At 36.6% G+C, this 23123-nt stretch overlaps 1 protein-coding gene across 1 annotated transcript; it reads left to right on the forward strand.

Moving 5' to 3' along the window:
• The first annotated feature begins 4385 nt into the window (after positions 1–4385).
• Positions 4386–4865, forward strand: LOC145670112 (zinc finger MYM-type protein 1-like). Its single transcript, XM_081738481.1, has one exon. The coding sequence runs from the start codon at positions 4386–4388 to the stop codon at positions 4863–4865; it is 480 nt and encodes a 159-aa protein (XP_081594607.1).
• Positions 4866–23123: the final 18258 nt, after the last annotated feature.

Raw genomic sequence — 23123 nt, forward strand, 5'->3', positions numbered from 1 at the left:
TCTCTCAAACGGTGTGAAGTTTTGCTGGCTGGTGTTAGGTTTAATTATTCATCTATTCGTCAACGAAGGAAAAGAAAGAATCCCACAGCAGCAGTGTTCAATGTTTTCAGTAAGTTCATTTCAAATTGCCAAACGGCATATTCTATTGAGGTGCATATATGTGTTGATAAAACTCTATAAGGTATATGTTTAGAAATTAATTTTTAGCGGTGAAGCATGTTGCATTGAACTCATGGGTACATTTACAAGTGAACTATGACGTGCTTCTTATTCAATTTATTAATTTCGTTACGTAGAATCAATTCTCTGGGTGTAACTAAACCTTATTGAAAACTGACTTACACCACTTTGGCTTCAAGCGTCTCAATTGTGCGTGCCCGTCTCTCAGGCGGATGTTACTGTTATAGCTTATTTTTTGGATGTTACCAACTAAGGGTTAAGGAAACCATCGCGAGTATTTGTTTACATACAGGTAATTATTATTACGAAACAATATCACTTAAGGGGATCTGATACCTCTTCGCTTAAGTTTCTAACTCTCCATTTGATAACATGCAAAGTTTAATATGGTAATTTCTAACAAAGTATTACAGGTAATGACTTGAAATTTTTAATACAAATACACAAGACCCATATAAATCCAACCACGGTCTCCAATTTACGTTATATACGTTAGATTAATTGCAATATATTCTGAGAGCCCTCTGAACCTCTAGCCCTACTAGTCTTCGCGACACGTGGTAGTGATTTATGAGCGCTTCAGGATAAAAACCAATGTCGCCTCTGTTCCTTTCCTTCTAATTTTCTTTCTTTTTTCCTTTTTTTTAAAAACTTGTTTTGGGCAGCTTTGCCCTTTTGTCGGCTGTCTATAGAAATAGCAGTCATACTCCCAAGAATTGTTGATTCTCGGTTGAAACAGTCACTTCCTCTCCGTCGTGAATCTCAATGTTAGATTCGACAAACGAAAATAAACTCGAAGACAGTAAATGTAAAAAGACAACAGCAGCAGTAGTTTGTATTAACAAATTGGAACGAACAAAAATATTGTATATAAATAACGTATTTGTGTTAAATGTACTTTATCATGATAAGAAGTTCTATATTCTTCTCGTATAAGATGCTATAAATACTCTACTTTGTAATAAAACTAAAAATAATGTATTTGAAAGATGGTATTAGACTTGGCAAAAATTGGTTTTGTGGGGTCAATGTAATATTTCATACATACAATATTTTTATTCAATTTTCAGAAATTAGTGTATTGGTAATATACAAAGTGTACAGTACATGTAATCAGTGTACAATATTAAGATATTTTATTGATAATTGTTTTTTGGATGAGTTAACTTCAGGCATATAATCATTCTATTCTTTTCTATAATGTAATTAATATAAACGTGTACACAGAGTATGAATGTTGTTTGACAATAGTAAGGTATTTAGTTGGAAAGAAATGCTTTTTGTTGGATCATTTTAATTTTAGATATATAGTCATTCTACCTGCTTTCATAAAGTAATTAATATAAATGTATCAACAGTATAAATGTCGTTAGTGTTAGAAATGTAGTGAAGTATTTCGTTGATAATTGTTTTTTGTAGAATCATTTGAATTTTAACCTTATAGTGATTCAATGGGGTTCCATAGTCTAGTGGTTAGAGCGTTCGACTCCTGATCGCCTGGTTCTAGGTTCGATTCCCTGCTAGAATACTCAAATTATTGGCGTCTGCCCATCGTCGTGAGGCAAGCTAGGTAGCCATGCGATTAAAAGACACGAAGTCTATATAATTAATATAAATATATACACAGTACAAATGTTGTTTGATAGTAGTGAGGTATTTCGTTGATAATTTCTCTTTGTAAGATGTATGTTATTTTTATAAGATAAAATGTGTGTATATACTATTTATAGGATGTAGACCTATACATTTCTTTGTATAGAACTTTATAATGTATAATGTATTTTTATAATCAAGAGCGAAAGTTTAAAAAACCTTAGAATGGGCGAATCTTGCCACTAAATGTACCCGTGGAAAGATTAATAATAATAATAATAATAATAATAATAATAATAATAATAATAATAATAATAATAATAATAATAATAATAATAATAATAATAATAATAATAATAATAATAAAGGAAGGAATGAAGACGTACTAAAGGAAGCTAGTGAAGGACGACAGATCATGAAGATAATAGGAAAGAGAAGAAACAGCATGCTTGCCTATCTTATTCGACACTCCGATCGGACCACCGCGGTGGTTGATAGAGGAAAAGGCAGAAGAAAAACCAGGAAGTGGAAGACCAAGGATAGAAAAATCTATAAGTTTTACGTCCCACAGTTATGCCTGGTAGGTTAAAGGAGCTAGTGATGTTGAGAAATGAAGGAAATGGTGGAATGCAGAAAGTGGAAGGAAACGGGAGAACCCCGAGAAAACCCACACACATGGTATTTGTCCTCCACTAAGTTCACTTGGTGCAAGCTGAGATTGAATTAAGGACGCCATGCATTAGAGGTGAACGCTCTACCACTGAGCCACCGCGGTCCGACCAAGGATAGATGCAGTTACGAAGAAGAGACCTTATCAAATTATAAAACAGCTCTCCCAGGGAAGAGAAAAGTTTTAAAATTTCCTTCTTGCGCATCAACCTATGATTGAAGTGAGGAAAATTATTATTATTATTATTATTATTATTATTATTATTATTATTATTATTATTATTATTATTATTATGATTATTATTATTATTATTATTATTATTATTTTATCGAGAATGTACTTCTGGGTTTCCTCCTAAAAAATACACACACTATTTCCAACTATAGTTATCCTATTTTTTACAAATTTGTCTAATTCAATATTGGTTTAAATAGTAGTAGTTTTCAAGCTACATATATGAGTTTTTTTGACTAACTGAATATTGCACGCCCCTTCTGGCTCACTCGCCACTATTTAACATTAAATTTCAGATGCCTCGATATATTTGCACAAGTTTATTATTTCTAAAATAAACACTACGTAAAAGGTCTATTCAAATTGATATCAAGGTTTTCTGACATTTGTATACAGGCCCGTAGCCAGGGAGGGGCTAGAGCGGGCAATGCCCGCTCTAAAATATTTTTTGCCCGCTGTAAAAGATTTTTCCGCTCTAAAATGGACGTTGTTCAAAAGTTTCAAATTGTTTCAGCAAATCCCAAATAGGAAAATCTTGTGATTTTATTTACTAAATAGAATTGAACTTAGCGCGCATTTACTACTACTAACAAATGAAATTGAACGTATCGTATAATTCTACGAAAAACAACAGTTATCTTATTGCTAGATATACTCAATAATCCCCCAATAATCTCCCATTCTGAGTGGCCCCGAACCATTTGTTTCACGATTTGTTTACAAATATACGGAATGAAGAGAACGTTAATTCCTTATATGCAAATAAAGACGGCAGCAGAACACCGAACCTATTATTTTAAAAAGATTTCGTCATACACCATTATAATTGCGCGCAATAATAAGTAGCAGAGTGCTTAGTGAATTTCCAGAAGGAAACAAAAACAGTAGAAAATGAACTACAGGCAAATGTACCTCGTCAGACGCTTCCAATTACTCTACTGACTATTATAACGCCATAAATAGGCGGCATCCAAATAAAGCAGGCATCCATCAAGTCATTTTTTGGTGCAAAAGTTATCGAAAATGAGACTAATTCAGAAGCAGGGTCATCTGTATCGCCAAGGTCAAGAAGAAACTAAACGTCAAACATCTGATTTCCACCATGTTGGTGTTGATTTCCACAATGTATCAAACCTTGGCGATACAAAACCGCATCTTGCAAATTTTCCAGATTCCGACATTTCTGGTTCAATTCGACAATTTCGTTCAATATGGTGCAAAACGTGGGATTGGCTCGAGCATTCTGTTATGTTAGATGCTGCCTTTTGCTTCCCATGCCGGAAATATCCGTCAAGAAACAGTGATCCCTTATTTGTGCAGAATGGTTTCAGAGACTGGAAGCATGCAACCGAGAAAAATAAGGGATTTTCTCGTCACGCCGAATCTGAAACTCATAGGCACGCTGTGGCTTGCTACTTGGAGCAACGGAAACGTGAGGACTCGGGCGAAACGGTCGTGAAGAAAGTGTGTAGTGATGTAATTATGAATAATAGGTACTATGTGAAAAGTGTGATGGAAGTTATTCAATTCTTGGCTGTGAATCAGTTGTCCTTTAGGGGAGATTCTGGGTGTGAGTAACTCGGAAAACAATCAAGTGGTTTGTTCTTAAATTTGTTTGAAAGATCCGAAATTAGCAGAAATTGCCAAAACTATCCCATCCAATGCAACATACATTAGTCCGGATATTCAGAATGAGATCATTCATTTCATGGCAGAATCTGTTAAAAGGAAAATAGTAAATAAAGCAAACAAAAGTACATTTTGTTCATTACTTGCAGATGAAACCAGATACAAGCAACGAATCGAAGATTTGTCTATCGCAATTAGATTTCTTGTGAATTTTAAAGTGCAAGAAAGCTGCGTAGCTATACTGAAGTTGGACAAACAAGGCGCTGCCAGCATTAAGAACGCCATTTTAGATTGTTTAAGAAAAGTAAAATTCAAAACCGACACGATAATAGCACAGTGCTACGATGGAGCACCTGTCATGAGTGGACAGAAAAATGGAGTGCAAGCTCTTTTGTCTGAGGATTTGAAGAGGAACATTTTGTTTGTTCACTGTTTCAATCACAAATTACATTTAGTTATTTGTAGAGCCATTGACACAATTCCTGAACTGAAAGAGTTCTTTGATATTTGTCAACAACTATATTCCTTTTTCAGCAAAGGACGCGTTGCAACAGATTAAGCAGGATGGAGTTTAAAGCGATTGTTGGAACAACGTTGGACTGGACATCTTGACACAGTGACTGTAATTCGTGACGACAGATTTCACATATTGAGTGTACTGATGGCAATTCAAACTTCCCGTGAAGAACACGCGTCAATGAAAGTTGAAGCAACCGGTTTACTATATCAGATCTCCACTAAGACTTTTTGTTTCCTTACTGAGCTCATGTTCAGAGTTCTTGGATATCTAAAACCGACAAACGCACTGCTACCAAGAAGAGATTTGGACATTGATGCCGCTGTGAAGTTAATAGGATCGGTAACGGACCAGTTTAGGTCTTGCCAGCAAGACGAAGGAATATTTGAAAATATCCTTCACGATGCAATGAAGGCATATGCCTTAATCACTTCGATTCAGCAACCATTGAAACGCAAACGCACACTCCCCAGTGGCTTAGCTGATTCGGTTGTTGATTTGGAAGGCATAAATTTGGAGAAGGGAAAGGAAGACGAGAAGGAGCTGAAAATATTATTCTGCGAAGTTCTCGATATCTCCGTCGAAGAAATTCGGAGCAGATTCAGTGAGACAGGGACAGCCGTGATTGGTGGCATTCACCACTTATTGAGCGAGAAAAGAAGTGAAGAAAATTTAAAACCTCTGTGTAATGTTGTAAAGTACAAAGACCTGCATTGGAAAGCGCTTCAGAATTTGAAGCAGGAAATAGATCTGGCAAATCGACTGATCAACAAGACATCATCTCTGGAAGACCTCACAAAACAAATTGGAAAATTTGGCGAGGCTTTCCCGGGCCTAAAGATGCTTACAGAAGCTGCTCTAATTATTCCGTCTTCTATGTCCACGGTCGAAAACTGCTTCTCACATCTGACAGCTCTCCTTCGACATCAACATCTGTCTATAGGACATGAAAGAAAATCGAACCTCGTTCTCCTGGCTTATAACAAAGATATTCTGCGTGCACTAGATCTAGACCAGTTTATAATTGAATTTGCGAAGTGCTCACGTAAACTCCTTTTGATGTAATTACTTACATAAGGACTGTAAAAAGTATTTATTTTACTTATGTCAGGGTTGTTTCTTAATTTTTATATATTCCATAAAATATTCCATAATCTACTTGTAATAAAAGTATTGTAGTTCCAAAATACTATAATTTAGATGACAGTTAATAAATGTTCCTAAAATAAATTATTATTTTTTTACTTTTAGTACTACTTAGTGTATTAAAATATATATTGAATTATACACCATCATTTTAATAAAAAATGTTAATGATGATATTTGATAGTCGTGGATTTGGATAGTTGTAATATTTAACAGCATAATAAAGTGTTTCAACTTTCTTATAGATTCCATAAATAATAAATAAATATATAAATGAACATAGACATTGACAACGACAAGAGCCTCAATTAACAAAAACTAACTAACTAACTAACTAACTAACTATATATATATATATTAGAGAGAAAGAGTTTTGTGTTCCTTGAAGTCGCTGCCATTGCCCCCTCAGTATCCATCATTGCCCGCCCTAAGCAATCAGGCTGGCTACGGGCCTGTTTGTATATTACACATATCTTTCTTAATTTGCATTACTCACATTACCCCAGAGAACGAACAAATTTTAGAGTTCTGGTTTGAACTTCTCTTACAATAATAAGCAAATATACGAGGAACAAATTTACCATTATTGACGATGCGGAGGGGAGATTTTCTGGACTAGGAAGGAATGTGTGCGGGTGCAGAGCAGAGGTCTGCACGGGTCGGAATTTTCAGCCCGGGCCCGGCCCGTTAATTTACAATGTGAGGCCCGACTCGAGTCCGAAATATGTCTTAGCATTTAGGCCCGAGCCCGGACTGAGCTGTGATAATCAAATGAACCCGAAATAAGCTCGAATTACAGAAACTTAATTATTAATGCAAAATTGTATTTTTATTTACAGCAATTCGAGGTTTGATTTTGCAGTTGTTTTTTAAAAGTCCTCCAGAAAGAACGGTGTAATTTGTATCGTTTTACACTATATTTACAAAGTTAGGCCCGAAAAAGTCCGAGAAATATGGTTGTATATTTTAAAATTCACAGCCCGAACCCAGGGGCGTCATTTAGGGGGCAGGGAGGGGCATTCGCCCCCCCTGAGTTTGAGATTTATATAGATTTTATCAATAGAATAGTAGTAAGTCAGTGAAAACGCGAAATTTTACATATATCAAGGGGTCTTGCCCCCCCAAGCCAAATCTGAAATGACGCTACTGCCCGAACCCCTCCCGGGCCCGAAGTGATACATGCTTTGTAGGCCCAAGGACGTGCAGACCTCTAGTGCAGAGGCGTTTCAAGTGGTGGGTGACTGCCCACAGCCTTGCATCTTTAGGGACCTCGCAAAGACCAACGAGCCTAAATCGATTCGGCACTCACTTTTGTCGATGCAACAATAGGAACAAGTATGAATTCGGACTTACAGAAAAACAATACATAAGGCTTCAAACTATTTTTTCATCTATTCGTATATATTAGATCGCTAGCATACGCGACAGACGGCGAGTTTATTTTAAGATTGCAATAATGAATGTGTATAAGTCTTTATCGTTGGGATGAATTGTTTTCGATAAATTTTATTATAATTACCAATTTATAAAAAGGGGGGGCAGAAAAAGGGGCAGGAAGGACTTGTAAACCTTACTCGCCTTACTGTGCAGATGGTAAGGTCAAAATCAATACTGGATAGTGAAAGTGTAAGTGTAAAGGCTAATATGGAACAGAGAAACAAAAGAGAACTTCTTCAGAAGGGAATTGGGAGGGGAGGGGAGGAGAGTACAATGCTGTGACACTTGAAATGCGTCTTGATCTGTATACTTCAACAAACTTTTCTTTGAGTTGAGTTGATTTTAGTTTAGCGTCCCTTTCAGCAGCGAGGCTATATGAGACGTGGACCTACTGATTAACGTGGAATCCGAACCACATGTGCTCCCGCCGGAACAAACTTTTCTTATAAGATTACGCAATTTCTAGTTTCTTACTCCGATTATTCAAAGTATTCAAATGTTCTCGGAGGGAGTGACCGCCCCTTCCTTTAATCCGTCCGTGGTGTCATTCAGTTTTGCTTTTTGCTACTTCCGAAACAAGTTGTCTTCTTGTGACTGCAGGGGGTGGAAGAAACAAACAAACCGTGAAAGGAAGAAAGAAGTGGTTTTGGGCTCTTCCAGTCTAGACCATTCTAACCACTGAGAAGTGAGAATCACATTAAAAGCAGCTAGAACAGATGGTCAGCCCTCTCCCCTCTGAAGCATACTTTTTATTCTCTGTTGCCAAACTTACTGAAAAATATATTGCAATTAATCTAACGCACGCAACGTAAATTGGAGACCGTGGTTGGATTTATATGGGTCTTGTGTATTTGTATTAAAAATTTCAAGTCATTACCTGTAATACTTTGTTAGAAATTACCATATTAAAATTTGCATGTTTTCAAATGGAGAGTTAGAAACCTAAGCGAAGAGGTATCAGATCCCCTTAATAGACTAACGTTCCATTTGTTGCGATGCTTTCCTTATAAGATTTTATTGTGGGTTATTTCACTATTACCAATATTTCCTTAATTGAAGATTAATTATATCCAAGGGTTGTTTCAAAACAACACCGACAACGTTTGGGAGATGATTCCTGACACCAAGGTAAGACAAAAAGTATAGACCAACCTGGGAAATGCTTCCTTTCGCTGCTATGACCATCCGAAAATTTGTCGGAAAAATGCAAAAACAGCACATAACTTTAGATAAAATGTCGGATCGAAGTTGGGCGAAGTGAAATGGCCGTTATTTTTAACCGTAGATTACATTGATGCACAATTAGATGTGGTGCTGGGGCGGCGCAAGGGTAACCCCAAATAAACTGAACAATTTCTGGGGTATTTTATTAAAAGTTAACTGAGGAAAAATAACTACAATAAAATGCAATATTTTAACAAACAAAGATTGTAGCACGTCGTCCAAGTTAGAAGAACATCGTTAGAATTCGAAAAAGGAGATATGCCTACACTTATTTGATTGATCTAGTTTGTCTCATCGTCAGTACAGAATTGGCTATCGGAGGAAGAATGAAATGATATGAAGTCCATCATGTTGAACATTTATGCCTTCTAGGCTAATGAAGATAGAGAAGGTCACTCATGAGTGTGTGGATAGCGTACGCGACTTTGACATAGGACTCTACGAAAACTATCAATACAACAACTGACATAGTTTTGAGCGTTTTAATTTTTTTTAAACTATTTTCTCGAAAATTACGTATGAGAATTTACCCTCAAACATGCATTTTGTTCAGTTTGATGTGATTTATTGATTGATGTATCGATTTTATTGGTTATTCTATAACAATAATGTAAAATTTACCGTACAAACTCTGTGTATTAAATGTTATATTTATAATATAACTAGCTTAACCTGTGCTTTCTACACAGCGCATCATTCACATACGAGCATGAATCTTGTTATTCCTCGCAACATCTGTACATGTCCCTTTACAGACACAAGTGAAAGACATCTTGATAAATTCGGCAAAGGATGCCACAAAGAGGAGATTTTTTCAATATCTCGCACCATTTGCAAGATTTGAGGCTGCTTCCTATTGGAGTTTCTAATTCATGTAAGATCAGTGTTTCCTTTCTTCTTGTATGCAGTATGTAATAAGCAAATACATTACACACACACAATTAACTATAATGTCAGTGATATATGGTGTTCATTGGGCAAAACACCCTAAACAATAAATATTGATCTTAGACTGGAGAAATGGATATCCTTCATTTTTATTATTTGCTATGAAATAAACGCCTGAGAAATATGCAACCCCTATATACAACCGTGTGGTGTTGAAATGTATAATGCGTAGGATATGATGCTTTAGTTTTTTTTTTTTAAATTTCAACGCTTCCAGTGTACCCTTAAAATGTAATAAAGAAATAACGGCCATGTTTTTATAAATATTCAATTACAGCTGGACAATCTACACAAAATTTCCAATCGATCAGTGAAAACTTCATCTTTCTAGAGCCTGTAGTTTCCGATGTCTCATTGTCGAAAGGATTGACCACAAAGATATAAACGTCCACAACATATAGTTTAAAAGAACTCGGAAGATGAAAGCACAATTTAAGTGCATTGATTTTAGAGAAGGCTTATTAAAATACAAAGGTTTTGAACAATAATTTTAAAACATAAACTTTATGAAAAAGATCTAGTTAACTAATTTATTTAAAGTACACATACTCAAAATGTTTGTTAAATGTGAAATCAACCGTAAATGAAAGATTTGAAAGCCAAAGTTATAGGTTGGAGCTCAGTCGCTTTTACTTGGTATTATAGCATTTTAAGAGTCTTCATCCCGGCAAAATTAAAATACCGCTAATTTTACAGTAATTATATGATATCTTCAAATAGATAAAATATAATTGAAATGTGGAACAAGAGCGCCCTAGACAATATTATTTTGCGTGAGGTACCGTTATCACAAGTCACCTAGTGACTTTATGTTTTCAGCCGTTTAGAAACGCGAAAATAAATGCCGATTTTCAAAATGGCTCGAAATCGAAAGCAGATAAGTGAGTCATGATAACGGTTTCTCATGTAAAATGATATTGTCTAGGGTGCTCTTGTTCCACATTTCGATTATCTTTTATCTATTTGAAGATATCACATAATTAATGTAAAATTAGCTGTATTTTAATTTCGCGGGGTGAAGACTCTTAATAGATAGATACTATAAATACCGTACATTATAAATATTTCATACATACAAGTACTATTTTGTACATAACGTTTCTGAATGTCAGAAAAGTTGTACTAAAGCCTCTAAATAGTAGAGGAAACTAATCTTGGAAACATTCAGAAAATCCGCCTTCAACACTGTATTGCTTTCTTTTTAATAGTAAACAACTATAGTTCGTACAGGAGAAATCTACAGCAGTTTTACATGTGCCACTGAATGAACAGAGACAAAACACGGTTAACGAAGTGAAACGAAGAATTCACGAAGCGCCTGACTTCCTGGGTTTTATGGAGAAATATGTACAGGAACCACGGATATCTTGTGATTTACCGTCGTGTTGAAAGTTTAATATCATAATTGGTGATGAAGGAGAATCTCCTACGAAAAATTGAATACATACAGGACAGTATGTAGATACTGCTTGCAAAGTATTAATTGTCTTATTACACCATATTTTTAAACAATATTGATTTCTTATCAAAGTGTATTAAAAATGGAGATAAAGATTCTCAAATAATATTTCACATTTTGTTAAAGTTGAATACATTTATTTTTGTAAAGGGAACATTAACCCTTAAACTACGGAGGTACAGACGTAATTTACCTTTAACCTTTATACTACATTTAAAGCGTTTTCGTAAGGGTTTACAAAGAAGTCCATTCATTTCTTCACTCCTATTTATCGAAGACACATGAAACAAAACATGTTACAAAAGTTATTGTACTACCATTTCGAAATCGAAATATACGAAGTTCTGATGATGTAAATTTAATAGGAGATGATAGGAGAACAATAGAAAGAAATGCAGAGATCTTATTAAACGATTGCAGGGACATGGGTTTAGAAGTAAATGCAAAGAAAACTAAATACATGGAAGTGCGTCGGGACCGGAATACAGCAAATTATGGATGCGTTAAAATACTAAATAATACTTTTGATAAAGTGGATACTTTCAAACATCTAGGATCAATATTAACAGAGGAAAATCATATTCACGGAGAAATTAAATGTCGACTAAAAGCAGGGAATTCGTGTTACTATTCGGTTCAAAATCTCTTTTCGTCGCGAATTCTGTCGAGGAATTTGAAACTTAAAATATACAAAACGATAATCATGCCTGTAGTTCTGTATGGCTGCGAAACATGGTCACTTACTCTGAGGGAAGAACATAGACTGAAAGTATTTGAAAACAAGATCCTGAGACGAATATTCGGACCCAAGAGGAATGGGAATGGGGAAGGCGGAAACTTCATAACGAGGAACTACATAATTTATATGGTTTACCCAACATTGTTAGGGTCGTCAAGTCTAGGAGGCTTAGATGGGCGGGTCATGTAGCTAGAATGGAAGAAAGTAGAGACGCTTTCAAAGTCTTGACTGAAAGACCAATCGGAAAACGACCATTAGGAAGACCTAGGCGTAGATGGGCGGACAATATTAAGATGGATCTCGCAGAGATTGGAATACAGAGTAGAAACTGGATGCAGTTAGCTAAGAATAGAAGTCAGTGGAGAGCTTTTGTGAACGCGGCATTGAACCTCCGGGTTCCATAGGCCATAGAGTTAGTTAGTAGTTAGTAATATACGAAGTTAAAACAAGAAACAGGATATTTTGAAAACAAAATATCCCGTAGTTTATAGGTTAAACCTACGATATCATGGGACTTAAATATACGAAAACCATTAATTTAATTTCCGGGTGGGGAAACTTGGGAATATAAACTTCAAAATAATTCTCATATCTTTTCAAGGTGTTCATTTTCATAGGAGTGGTTTTCTTCGGGCATATTTGCAATAGTCTTGTCAGTATGGTACCAGCAAGGTAACTTGTGGGGGGCAGGGGACACGGTGGTTCAGTAGTAGAGCATTTACCTCTGGTGCGTGGGGTCCTTGTTTCGACCCCCGGCCAAGTACAACATAATGTCTGTGGGTTTTCTCGGGGTACCCCCTTTCCTTTCACATTATCATTCCGTTGCCTTAATCTCCGTACCCCTTAGCCTAAAAAGTATAATCGTGGGACGTTAAACTCAAGGATTTTTGTGGGGGCAGAAAGCAATTCCCCTCCCATTTAAGCTCTGGAGGCTAACCGTTCGAGGAGGACTCACTTCAAAGTAAAACTTCCTTACTCCATTTTATACGTTACGAATTTGAATGTGTAAATGAAGCATGAAATAGGTTTAGGACATCCCAAAAACAACTTAAATAAAGCAAAAACGTGATCTGGGCCCATTTCATTAACATGTCTACTATTAGCTGCCCAAAAAGTAAGCTATATATTTCTTCAGGTTTTAAGTTGTATCAAATAATGCACCCTCAATTTAGGTCGTGAAGTATGGATTGGGCCAATCATACAATTTTGAAGAACTGAAAATAATTTAAAATGCCTCTGTTGGCCTGTCATCTGAGAAAAAACATTTTTCCCTAAGATGTAGCTATCTGGGACCTAGTGCAGTAGAACTCCATCTGGAAGCCTTAGAAGAAATAATAATGTTGATTACAGTGTAAAAAACAGGAGGAAGAGTTCATATTTCGTATTTTAATAGTGGTCCCAACTTCCGTGAAACTCCAACTGGGGCCTCTAGGAAGTAATAAAATTATTGATAACGGTTTTGAGTTCTAGGGGGAAGCTAAATTTCATATTTTAATAGAGAGCCTATATATTGATGATTGCTCTCTCAGGAAAATTTCTCCAAGTTATGGTGCTCATCAATAGTCTCTTCTGTGCTTAATTTCCCGAGGAGTGAACTAGGGGTTACATTATGCCGCCCCTTGCCCCCTTCTAGCGTAGTCATTGGTAACAAGTATGAATGTCTTGAAATAGACATATGAAATACAATAGTACAAGAAAATGTGTCCCCCAAACATGTATCTGTCCCTTCTCTTGCTCCAAACAAGAAATTGAAGCTGTCGTCGTCTCTGCTTCTCATTCCCCAATCAATTTGCGTACTCAACAAAGTAATTTGATTTGTACTTGTTGTAAGGCATAAAATGACGTACACACACTAGTCATTTTTTTTTTTTTTTTACTTTAAGAAGATATCTAATGGTCTGTACCAGTTATAGCGTACGCAGAATTCATCATGAGAGGGGGAAGTAGGGGTTCATATCGTTTCAGGATTTTTGTATATACATATGTTTAGAAATTACGTGATTAAACTCCAGGAGAGGATTTCTTACATCAGATGAAAGAAAAAAGTTCTAATAGAACATATGTTTCAAGAGTTGCCAAAGTTTTAAAAATCTGTAAATTCCCTTAAGTAAAGATAATTAGATAAGCATACAAGTAGCACGTGGGGCATCTTCGTCGTACCAGATTATTAATTACCCATATATGAACACACAACCAATTAGTAGCCCATGTTAGTTTGAAAAGCGTTCATACTTCTAGTACGGCTATATACAATTAGGTTTCTGCATGTAATTTTTTATTTCAGATTGTTTTCGTACATAGACGTCTTTTCTGGTTTCCTCTTTTGTATATTATTTTCATTTTTTGTTTTGAAGTGTTTAACTATTTTTTACTTAAGTAGTATATTCTTTTTTATGTGGTTCAACACTTTTCTTTTGTAATTGGTAATATATTTTTTTTTTTTTAAAGAATGTATGCACGTGGTTATGTGCTCGGACAAGGCTGCAGGGCCTTAACTTCTGCAGCCACGTAAAAGAAGTCATGAATAAATAAATAAATAGGTCGGAAGATGTTTCCTTTCATTTATAAATTTCGAAAGGAAGCATTTTTCGATCAATGTTAAATAAAACACTTTTCTTTAATTTATTATAAGAGTCATCTCTCGGAGTTTGGTAATCGAATTTCTAAAAAGTACTGTATATCTTAATATGGTAAGGGATTGCAATCTGCAACTTCTTTCCTTTTTGCGTGCGCTATTGATCTGTAGACGTGCTGGGAGCACGGTCCGGGGTGGCTCAGTGGTAGAGTGCTTACCCTCGGAGCGTGGAGTCCCCGGTTCGATCTCTGGCCAAACAAGTTTGTGGTGGACAACATCTTGTCCGTGGGTTTTCTCTAGGTACTTCCGTTTCCTCCCACATTCTCATTCTACTAATTATTTTATCATCATTCACTTGCCTTAATCATCCGTTTCCTCTAGCCTAAAGGCAGGGATGTAATGGGGCGTATACGGCGTATACCCACCTAAAACTTTTATGGTCCAGCGTATACTCACCTTAAATTTACGAAAGAATGAGCGTATATTAGGTGCGTATACGGCAAGTAGTCTTACGTATACGCTATACTTTTGAAAGCGATCAAGCGTATACCTACAAAAAATTCCAGCATTACACCACTGCATAAAGGGCAGAATAATGGGACGTTAAATTGAAAGATTTCACTTCTAGACGCGCTGACAATATTTTCCTGCATGTTCAGCGCAATAAAAAGCCTTACACCACTATAAAACAGTTTCACCAGCTTTGAGTTTTACAGTGTTTGGAAAATTTGGCAAAGGAATCCCTGACCCAATGTAAGTTTTCTTTTCTTTTCTTTTTTTCTTCTTCTTCTTCTTCGGTAAATGAGGTTTTATTTCAGCCAACTGGAAAACCTGAGCGAACGCAAAAAGTGATGTAAGACAAACTACGTGACTTTATACGCCTACTCTGAGCTCAGATGACGTAATGATTTGATTTTCATGATATACTATGTCATGCCACAAACACCGTCATTAGACATGAAAAAAGAAGAAGAAGAAGACTGATTTTCCAACAAGGGATTTGAAGGACATTGATGTTTACATGTTAAAAAAAAAGATTTAATAAGAATAAAGACCAATGAGTAAAATAATAATAATAATAATAATAATAATAATAATAATAATAATAATAATAATAATAATAATAATAATAAAGAAATGTCCAAAAGTGAAATATAGCTAATGGATAGATCCTATTAAGCTAAATAAAATGACATGCGGGAGATATCATGTGTAGTTATCGAGGGAATAGAATGTAATCTATATATATAAAAGAGAACGCACAAATCCTTTGTTACCTCATCACGCTAATACGGCTGAACCAATTTCTTTTATTTTTGGGGGGTTATTAGGATTTGGACCCTAGATGGTTTTTATCATATCACTTTAATTTTTAATTACCAGTGTCTTGAGATAATTGACCATTCAAGTGTCCATAACGTACAAATCCTTTGTTAGTTCATCATAGGTAAAAATAAACGTATTTATATGCAACCCGCATGACCGTGTAACTCGGCGGGTTAACATAAATGACAGGCGATATAATGTTAACATTTACTGCAATCTACTATGGTTTTTATCATATCACTTGAAAGCGAAAACTTCCGGGGTGACCGCAGCGAAGCGGGGCGGGTTAACATAAATGACAGGCGATATAATGTTAACATTTACTGCAATCTTCTATGGTTTTTATCATATCACTTGAAAGCGAAAAAGTAAAAATTATCTAAGTAACAAAGTTTATTGCGTTCCGGGGTGACCGCAGCGAAGCGGGGTGAACGCTGCTAGTTTGTTTATAAACATAAAAATTTATACTGTACGAGAAGTATGCCATTTCTTGAGATAAAACTGACACCGTCAACAAGCTTTCAGTTATGATACTAGCAGAGATGGAGTGGCTCAGTAGGTCGTGGGTCAAGAATCAAGATTTGTGAATGGGTCATGGGTCAACAGCATGTGACCAACTGACACCCACCACCAAGGGAGCCCATGTTGTGGTTTTCAGGGAGGGGCAAGTATAGAATATATAAGCGACATTTCAAATGTAGTCTCAAATTTTGCGGTAACTATTCTAAAAAAATCTATTGGGTTTTCTATCTTCCGAAGTACAATTTCCTCTAGAGGGGGGCGAATGCCCCACCTTGCCCCCTGATGGGCGCTCTTTCCCACCACCCACGATGATTCACCCTGACTGACCCACCCGCTCTGTTCAGTGCATTATAGACATCATCTTCTGAACACTGGTGAATTTGTCTACGTTTTACTTTCAACACCTCCATTTTTCTTCCTTTTTCATTTTTTTAAATTTACTTTCTGAGGACTATATCTAACAATTAACACTTCCCAAGTGTAGCACTCCGATTTTGATAAAATTTGGCGGGTAGATACTACACATGAAAGAAATGAATACGTGTTTCTTTTTATTTTCTGCGGAAAAACGGGTTTAGGGGGCAAAAGACCCCACTCAAAATTTTGAAAGTTGACGCCCGAAAGACAAAAACAAGTGAACCAAAGTCAACGAAATTGTACACACATATTTTAGACGTAAAATGAGGGAATACGTGTTTCGTATTTTCCGAAAAATAAAAAAAAAAAACGGTTAGGTGGGGCACGGACACCTAGAAAACTTTGATCACGAAGTATCAAAAGTGCTAAATATAGTATGTCAGATGTGTGTAAAGCACATGAAGAATTCGAGTTTTTTATTTTCTGCGGAAAAACGGTTTTAGAGGGCAAAAGCCCCCCACCCAAAATTTTGAAATTTGACGTCCGAAAAGAAAAAAAAAAAAAAACAAGTGGACAGAAGTGAACGAAATTGTTCACAGATATTGTAGATATAAAATGAAGGAATATGGGTTTTGTATTTTCCTAAAAAAAAAAAAAAAAAAAAAAAAAAAAAAAAAAAGTGAGGCACGGACCCCTCCAAACCTTTGATCATAAAATATCAAAAGTGCAAATAACAGTATGCCAGATGTGTATAAAGAACATGAAGAATTGCAACGAAACTTTGTGTAGGGACAGTACGCAAAAAATAAACGAATACGTTTTTTTTTTTTAATTTTCTGCGGAAAAACGGTTTTTGGGGGCAAAAGCAAAAGACATCCAAAATGTTGAAAGTTGAGTCCCGAAAGGCCAGAAGAAGCGAACCGAAGTGAATGAAATTGTGGACAGATATTGTAAACATAAAATGAGGGAATACAGGTTTCGTATTTTCCTGGGAAAAGCAGTTAGGTGGGACACGGACCCTTCCAAACCTTTGATCACGAAATACCAAAAGTCTTAATAACTTTGTCAGATGTGTGTAAAGGACAAGAAGAATTGCAACGAAACTTTATGCAGGGACAATACGCAAAAAATAAACGAATACGTTTTTTTTTTAATTTTCTGCGGAAAAACGGTTTTTGGGGGCAAAAGCAAAAGACATCCAAAATGTTGAAAGTTGAGTCCCGAAAGGCCAGAAGAAGCGAACCGAAGTGAATGAAATTGTGGACAGATATTGTAAACATAAAATGAGGGAATACAGGTTTCGTATTTTCCTGAAAAAAAGAAAACAACGTTTGGGTGGGACACAGACCCCTCCAAAACTTTGATCGTGAAATATCAAAAGTGCTAATAACAATGTCATAAGTGCTTAAATGACATGATGAGTTGGAACGACACATTGTGTAGGAACAATACGCAAAAAATAAAGGAATACGGTTTTTTTTTTTTATTTTCTGCCTAAAAACGGTTTTAGGGGGCAAAGCGTTTTGAAATTTGAGCCCCAAAAGGCAAGAAGAAGTGCACCGAATTGAATGAAATTATGCACAGATATTGTAGACGTAAAATAAGGTAATTGGGTTTGTAAAATAAGGTAAGGTAATAAGATAACCTGTTAAAAAGCGGTTAAGTGGGACACAGAGATTCTAAACCGTTGATTACGAAATATCAAAAGTGCAAATAAGTATACGTCAGAAGTTTCTAAAGAATATGGAGAATTGCAACGAAACTTCTTATAGGAACAATGTGAAAAACAATAAATGAAACATGCTTTTATTTGTGCGGAAAAAGTGTGTTGGGACCTAGGCCCCCTCCGAAAAAAAAAGTAAATATTACCGTAATAACGCAGGTAGGAGTGGACCCAAGCAAATGAAATTGTGTGTAGGTATTGTATAAACCCTATGTAAAATAAAGCCTTTCGTGTTTCTCAAGTGTCCCTATCCGTTTTGCTTCAAATTTGGCACATCAACAGCAAACAGGAAATTAATCGACACGTGTTTTTGTTTATGTGGAAAAACATTGTAAGGGTTAAAGGTGCCTCCAGAAATACTATAAAATACGCCACACTGCTTGTGCTTGTTGTTGCTCTGCCAAATTTGATGAAATCGGACGGAGACACTTGTGAAACAGGAAAGGCCTTATTTTACATATCCAATATCTATATACAATTTCATTCTCTTCTGTCCACTCCTTCCGCCACTCAACGCCTCAGTCCACTCAACGTTTTTTTTTTTCTTCAGGAAAATACGAAACACGTATTCCCTCACCTTACCTCTACAATATGTGCACAACTTCATTCACTTCGGTCCACTTCTTCTTGGCTTCGGGCGTCAACTTTCAAAATTTTGGCTCGAGTCTTTTGCCCCTAAAACCGTTTTTCCGCAGAAAATTAAAAAAAAAAGTATTCCTTTATTTTTTAACGCATTGTCCATACACAAAGCTTCGTTACAATTCTTCATGTCCTTTACACACATCTGACATACTGTTACTATTTTGCTGCCAAAATGTCTTGAGCCGTGGCAAAAATGCGAACTAAAGCTCACACCCCGACACACCCACGCACTGAGCCAATAAGGGTTCAGCAGCTGCTAAGCGAGAGACCATTAGCGAAAGGAAGTTGAATTCATTCAGCCGATAGCAGCGCCTGAAACGGAAGACTAGGTGTCAAGTCAATGTGGTATATTTATAGCACTTTTTTGATATTTCGTGATCAAAGGTTTGGAGAGGGCCGTGCCCCACCTAACCGTCTTTTCCAGGAAAATACGAAACATGTATTCCCTCATTTTACGTCTGCAATGTCTGTGCACAATTTCGTTCACTTTGGTCCACTTGCCTTTTGCCTTTCGGACGTCAACTTTCAAAATTTTGGGTGGGGGCTTTTACCCCCTAGAACCGTTTTTCCGCAGAAAAAAAATACGTGTTCGTTTATTTTATGTGTAGTATCTACCTGCCAAATTTTATCAAAATCGGAGTGTTACACTTGGGAAGTGAAAAAAGAACTTCAGGCACTTTTGGATATTGATATTTCTAATTGTAATAATAGCAATAGGACTTACTACTTGGCTTTCGAGACACAGTCGAATTTTACATATTTTCCCCCTTTACGTTGGCCTACTTTATCCTGATTTGAGACTTTCAGATTTCATCCTATTTTCCACTGAAAAGCATCTGTAATTCAACAAGGAATTAATTACGTATATATGATAATTACATTAAAATTAATCGTAATATGACCCATGACAAACTACCATTTTATATCGTAAAGGTTAGATCCACCTATATTGTAACAGCAGTGCTTGAGCGATATACCGTAGAAATTCAAACTCGTAGCGATATACCGTAGAAATTCAAACTCACAGCCTTGTTTTACTATAAGCGTAGAATCTTTAGTCAGTGGAGAGGAAAACATGGACCATGGGCCAGAGTTGATGACGATCGGCTTTGGTGGGTGGGTAAGTAGTGTATCACGGTGAGTCGAAGGTCATAATGGGTCACAATGAGTTGTGGATCATGGTGAATGGTGGGTCAATGACCCACGCCATCTCTGGAAACTAGCAGTACAACGGTACATAATACGACAATGAAAAATAACCCAAAATCATCGTTGTTTTAAATTTTAAATTTAAATTCTTGTTTAACTAAAATATTCTCCAAAGATAAGATATATTTCAGTCGTTAAATTGCATAAAAAAAAAAAAAAAAAAAAAAACACCTGCTCGAACATAAATTATCACGTAGTTTTCAAGAAAATCGAGAAACAACTTTTGTGGAGTGTTCAAATGAAAAGATACAAAATGATACTATGGGCATAATCGAAGTCTTCGTTCAAAAGTAATCACCAGAGAAGAGAACAAAACTATCCTACTGTTTCACTAGGCAAAGGATTTCCTGTTCCCGGAATTCCTATAGCTGTGACAGCAGCCAGCCCTCCACTGTGTCCTTCAATTCGCCGTTCAAATTGGATTCTTAGCTTTGAGACTTTTTTTAGTGGGCCAAACAGATGGAAGTTGCAGGGTGACATTTCCGGGGTGTAGGATGGATGTTCAAGCTGCTCCCACTTGAACTTGTCCAGTACACATTGTGTGACCTGGGAGACGTGTGGACGAGCGTTATCATAGAGCAGAGTCACTCCCTCCGTGAGTAGCCGAGGCCGTTTGCTCTCGGTGGACTTGTGTAGGGTACGTAGTGTCTCACAGTATACATCACTGTTAATGGGTTTTCCGTCCTCGAGGAATTCGATGAGTATCGGACCTCGGACGTCGAAAAAAAAAAAACAGTGAGTATTAATTGCTGAGGGCACAGCTGTCTCGTTTTGTCTCTGGCTCGAAGATATGGCACCAGCTCTTGTCGATGATCCTTTCCAGAAATACAAGGTATTCAAGATACCGGGGCAAGTGGCCCCATACGCAGTTCATTTTGCCGTTCGCTGAGCATCTTCGGAACCCACTGCGCGCACACCTTCCGGTAACCTAATCTGCCTTCTTAAGGGGTCCCGTTGCTAACTGACGAAATGATCAATTAATCTACTCGTTAATCAATGGTGATTTGTGATGCTTGTTTGATCACTTAGTTGTGTGCATGGCTGTACTTACTGACTTTCCACAATCTCAATAGTCATGTATGATTCAACTCCTGATTGCTCTTAAGTGTAACAGTTGTCGCAAATTATTCGACTAGCGGAGATACAGTAAAACTCAGTTCAAATGTTCAAATTCGGAATAGTATTATTGATCTCATTGCTATGAGGAAAAGACTGTTTATAGCATTTCTGGTGACATGAACAAACTTCAGCATCATGGATTTGGCATTCAAGATTGCAAACGACAAGTGTATGACAAGTACGCTACAATGGCAATCAATATTCTTGAGCTCATACTTTAATACGGAATGCAAATCCTATTGCCACATTCATTCACTGCAATAATCATTCCTTGAATATTGTTAGCATAGACGCTTCGCACGTTAATATTCTCATAATCACTTACTTTTAAACGACGACGGAATGTTTATGTTCTTCACTAGACCTACTCATCAGTGGAGTGTTCTTCAAAAGTATGAGAAGACTGATCTAAAACGCGAAAGTGATACTCGATGGAGTTCAAAAGGAGAAGCTGTATAGATGCTTTCTAATTACCTGTATCACGTTATTGAAACATTAGAACTACTGAGAACTCGACTCAAACATTTGATATCCCAGGAAGTGCAGGTCTTCATCTTACCAACTTTCATATATTTAATTTGATTGTCTTGCTTTGTTTCTGATCTGCAGTACTCCAGGTGTGGATCCAGGACGGATTCCTGTGGGAGGGGGGTGGTGGGTTGTAATATTGCTACTTACAGCTACTTTTAAGAGCTCCAAACTCTGGGCTAGGTTTTATTTATACATAAAATAAGAAAGGTTCTCACTCCCCTGTATCCGCCCCTGCAGTACTCTAATATATTGATTGGATCCAAAAATGTGTGCGATCTAAGGATATGAGACGCTTTTATTCAGAGAGACTCAGAGAGACAACCTGCTGAAGCATGTCATATATGCAGGAGAAGAAAACGGAGCATGGAAGTGACAGTGTGCTGTAGATGATGATATATGCCTGGAGAAAAAGCAAGTGTGTACCTTTCATTGCACAAGCCGAAATGAAGCACTCTATCAGTGAAGTTCTAGATGAAATTTGACAATAAATGTGTGGCCGTTTTTCTTAGATGCTAGAGCTAAGTGATATATTTGGATTCCTTTGTTTCGTTGCTGACTTAGTCCAAGAGCAATTAGATGTAAGTCAAGAAAGACTGAAAGCACGTTATCAGGGGCGGCGTAAGGGCGGGGCGAGCGGTGCCCCCGCCCCGGGCCCCACTTTGTGGGGGCCCCTGGACGGTAGATATAAAAATAATTACTAAAGAACCTTGTTAGCATGAGCCGTACAAGAACCGTCAAGGTTTATGATCCACACCTTCCCTAAAAGCAAATGAAATTGATTGTCAATCGATATTACACCAAATAAGAGATGAAATAACAGAAATATCCGTCTAAAAAATAAAATAAAATAATCAGTGCCGGATTTCCGAATAAGTTAAACAAGCTATAGCTTAGTGCCTCACTCTCTTGGGGACCCGCAAAGAGATTTAAAGAAAAAAACTGAATATAGATTAAAAATAAATAAAATGAAAGTTTCTTTATCTTGAGGGGGCCCAAAGAAATTTAAAAGAAATATGTATAGGGATTAAAATATGAATAAAATAAAAGTTTCACTTTGTTCAATAATCTCAGAGAAATTTAAAGGAAAAATCTGAGTGTAGATTAAAATATAATAAAAGGAAAATCAAAGTATATAGTGTTATTTACATTTTAAAGTCTTATGATGCAAGTAATGGGGCCTCGTCTGCTAGCCTGCTTGCTAAAAATGTTTATTTATTTATTTATTTATTTATCAGTTCAAGCGAAGGGCACAAAGAAGGAATCAAGGTACATAATGCTTCATTAGGGTACTAGAATTCTGGTGCTAAGTAGAAGCTCTTTGGTGCAGACGCTATAGTTCTCTG

The sequence above is a fragment of the Thermobia domestica genome, chromosome 14 (genome assembly GCF_964235325.1).
Source record: "Thermobia domestica chromosome 14, izTheDome1.hap1.1, whole genome shotgun sequence".
NCBI lineage: Eukaryota > Metazoa > Arthropoda > Insecta > Zygentoma > Lepismatidae > Thermobia > Thermobia domestica.

Excerpts from the sequence above, each read along its gene's own strand:
- LOC145670112 (XM_081738481.1), top strand. The coding sequence starts at position 4,386 with ATGGCAGAATCTGTTAAAAGGAAAATAGTAAATAAAGCAAACAAAAGT.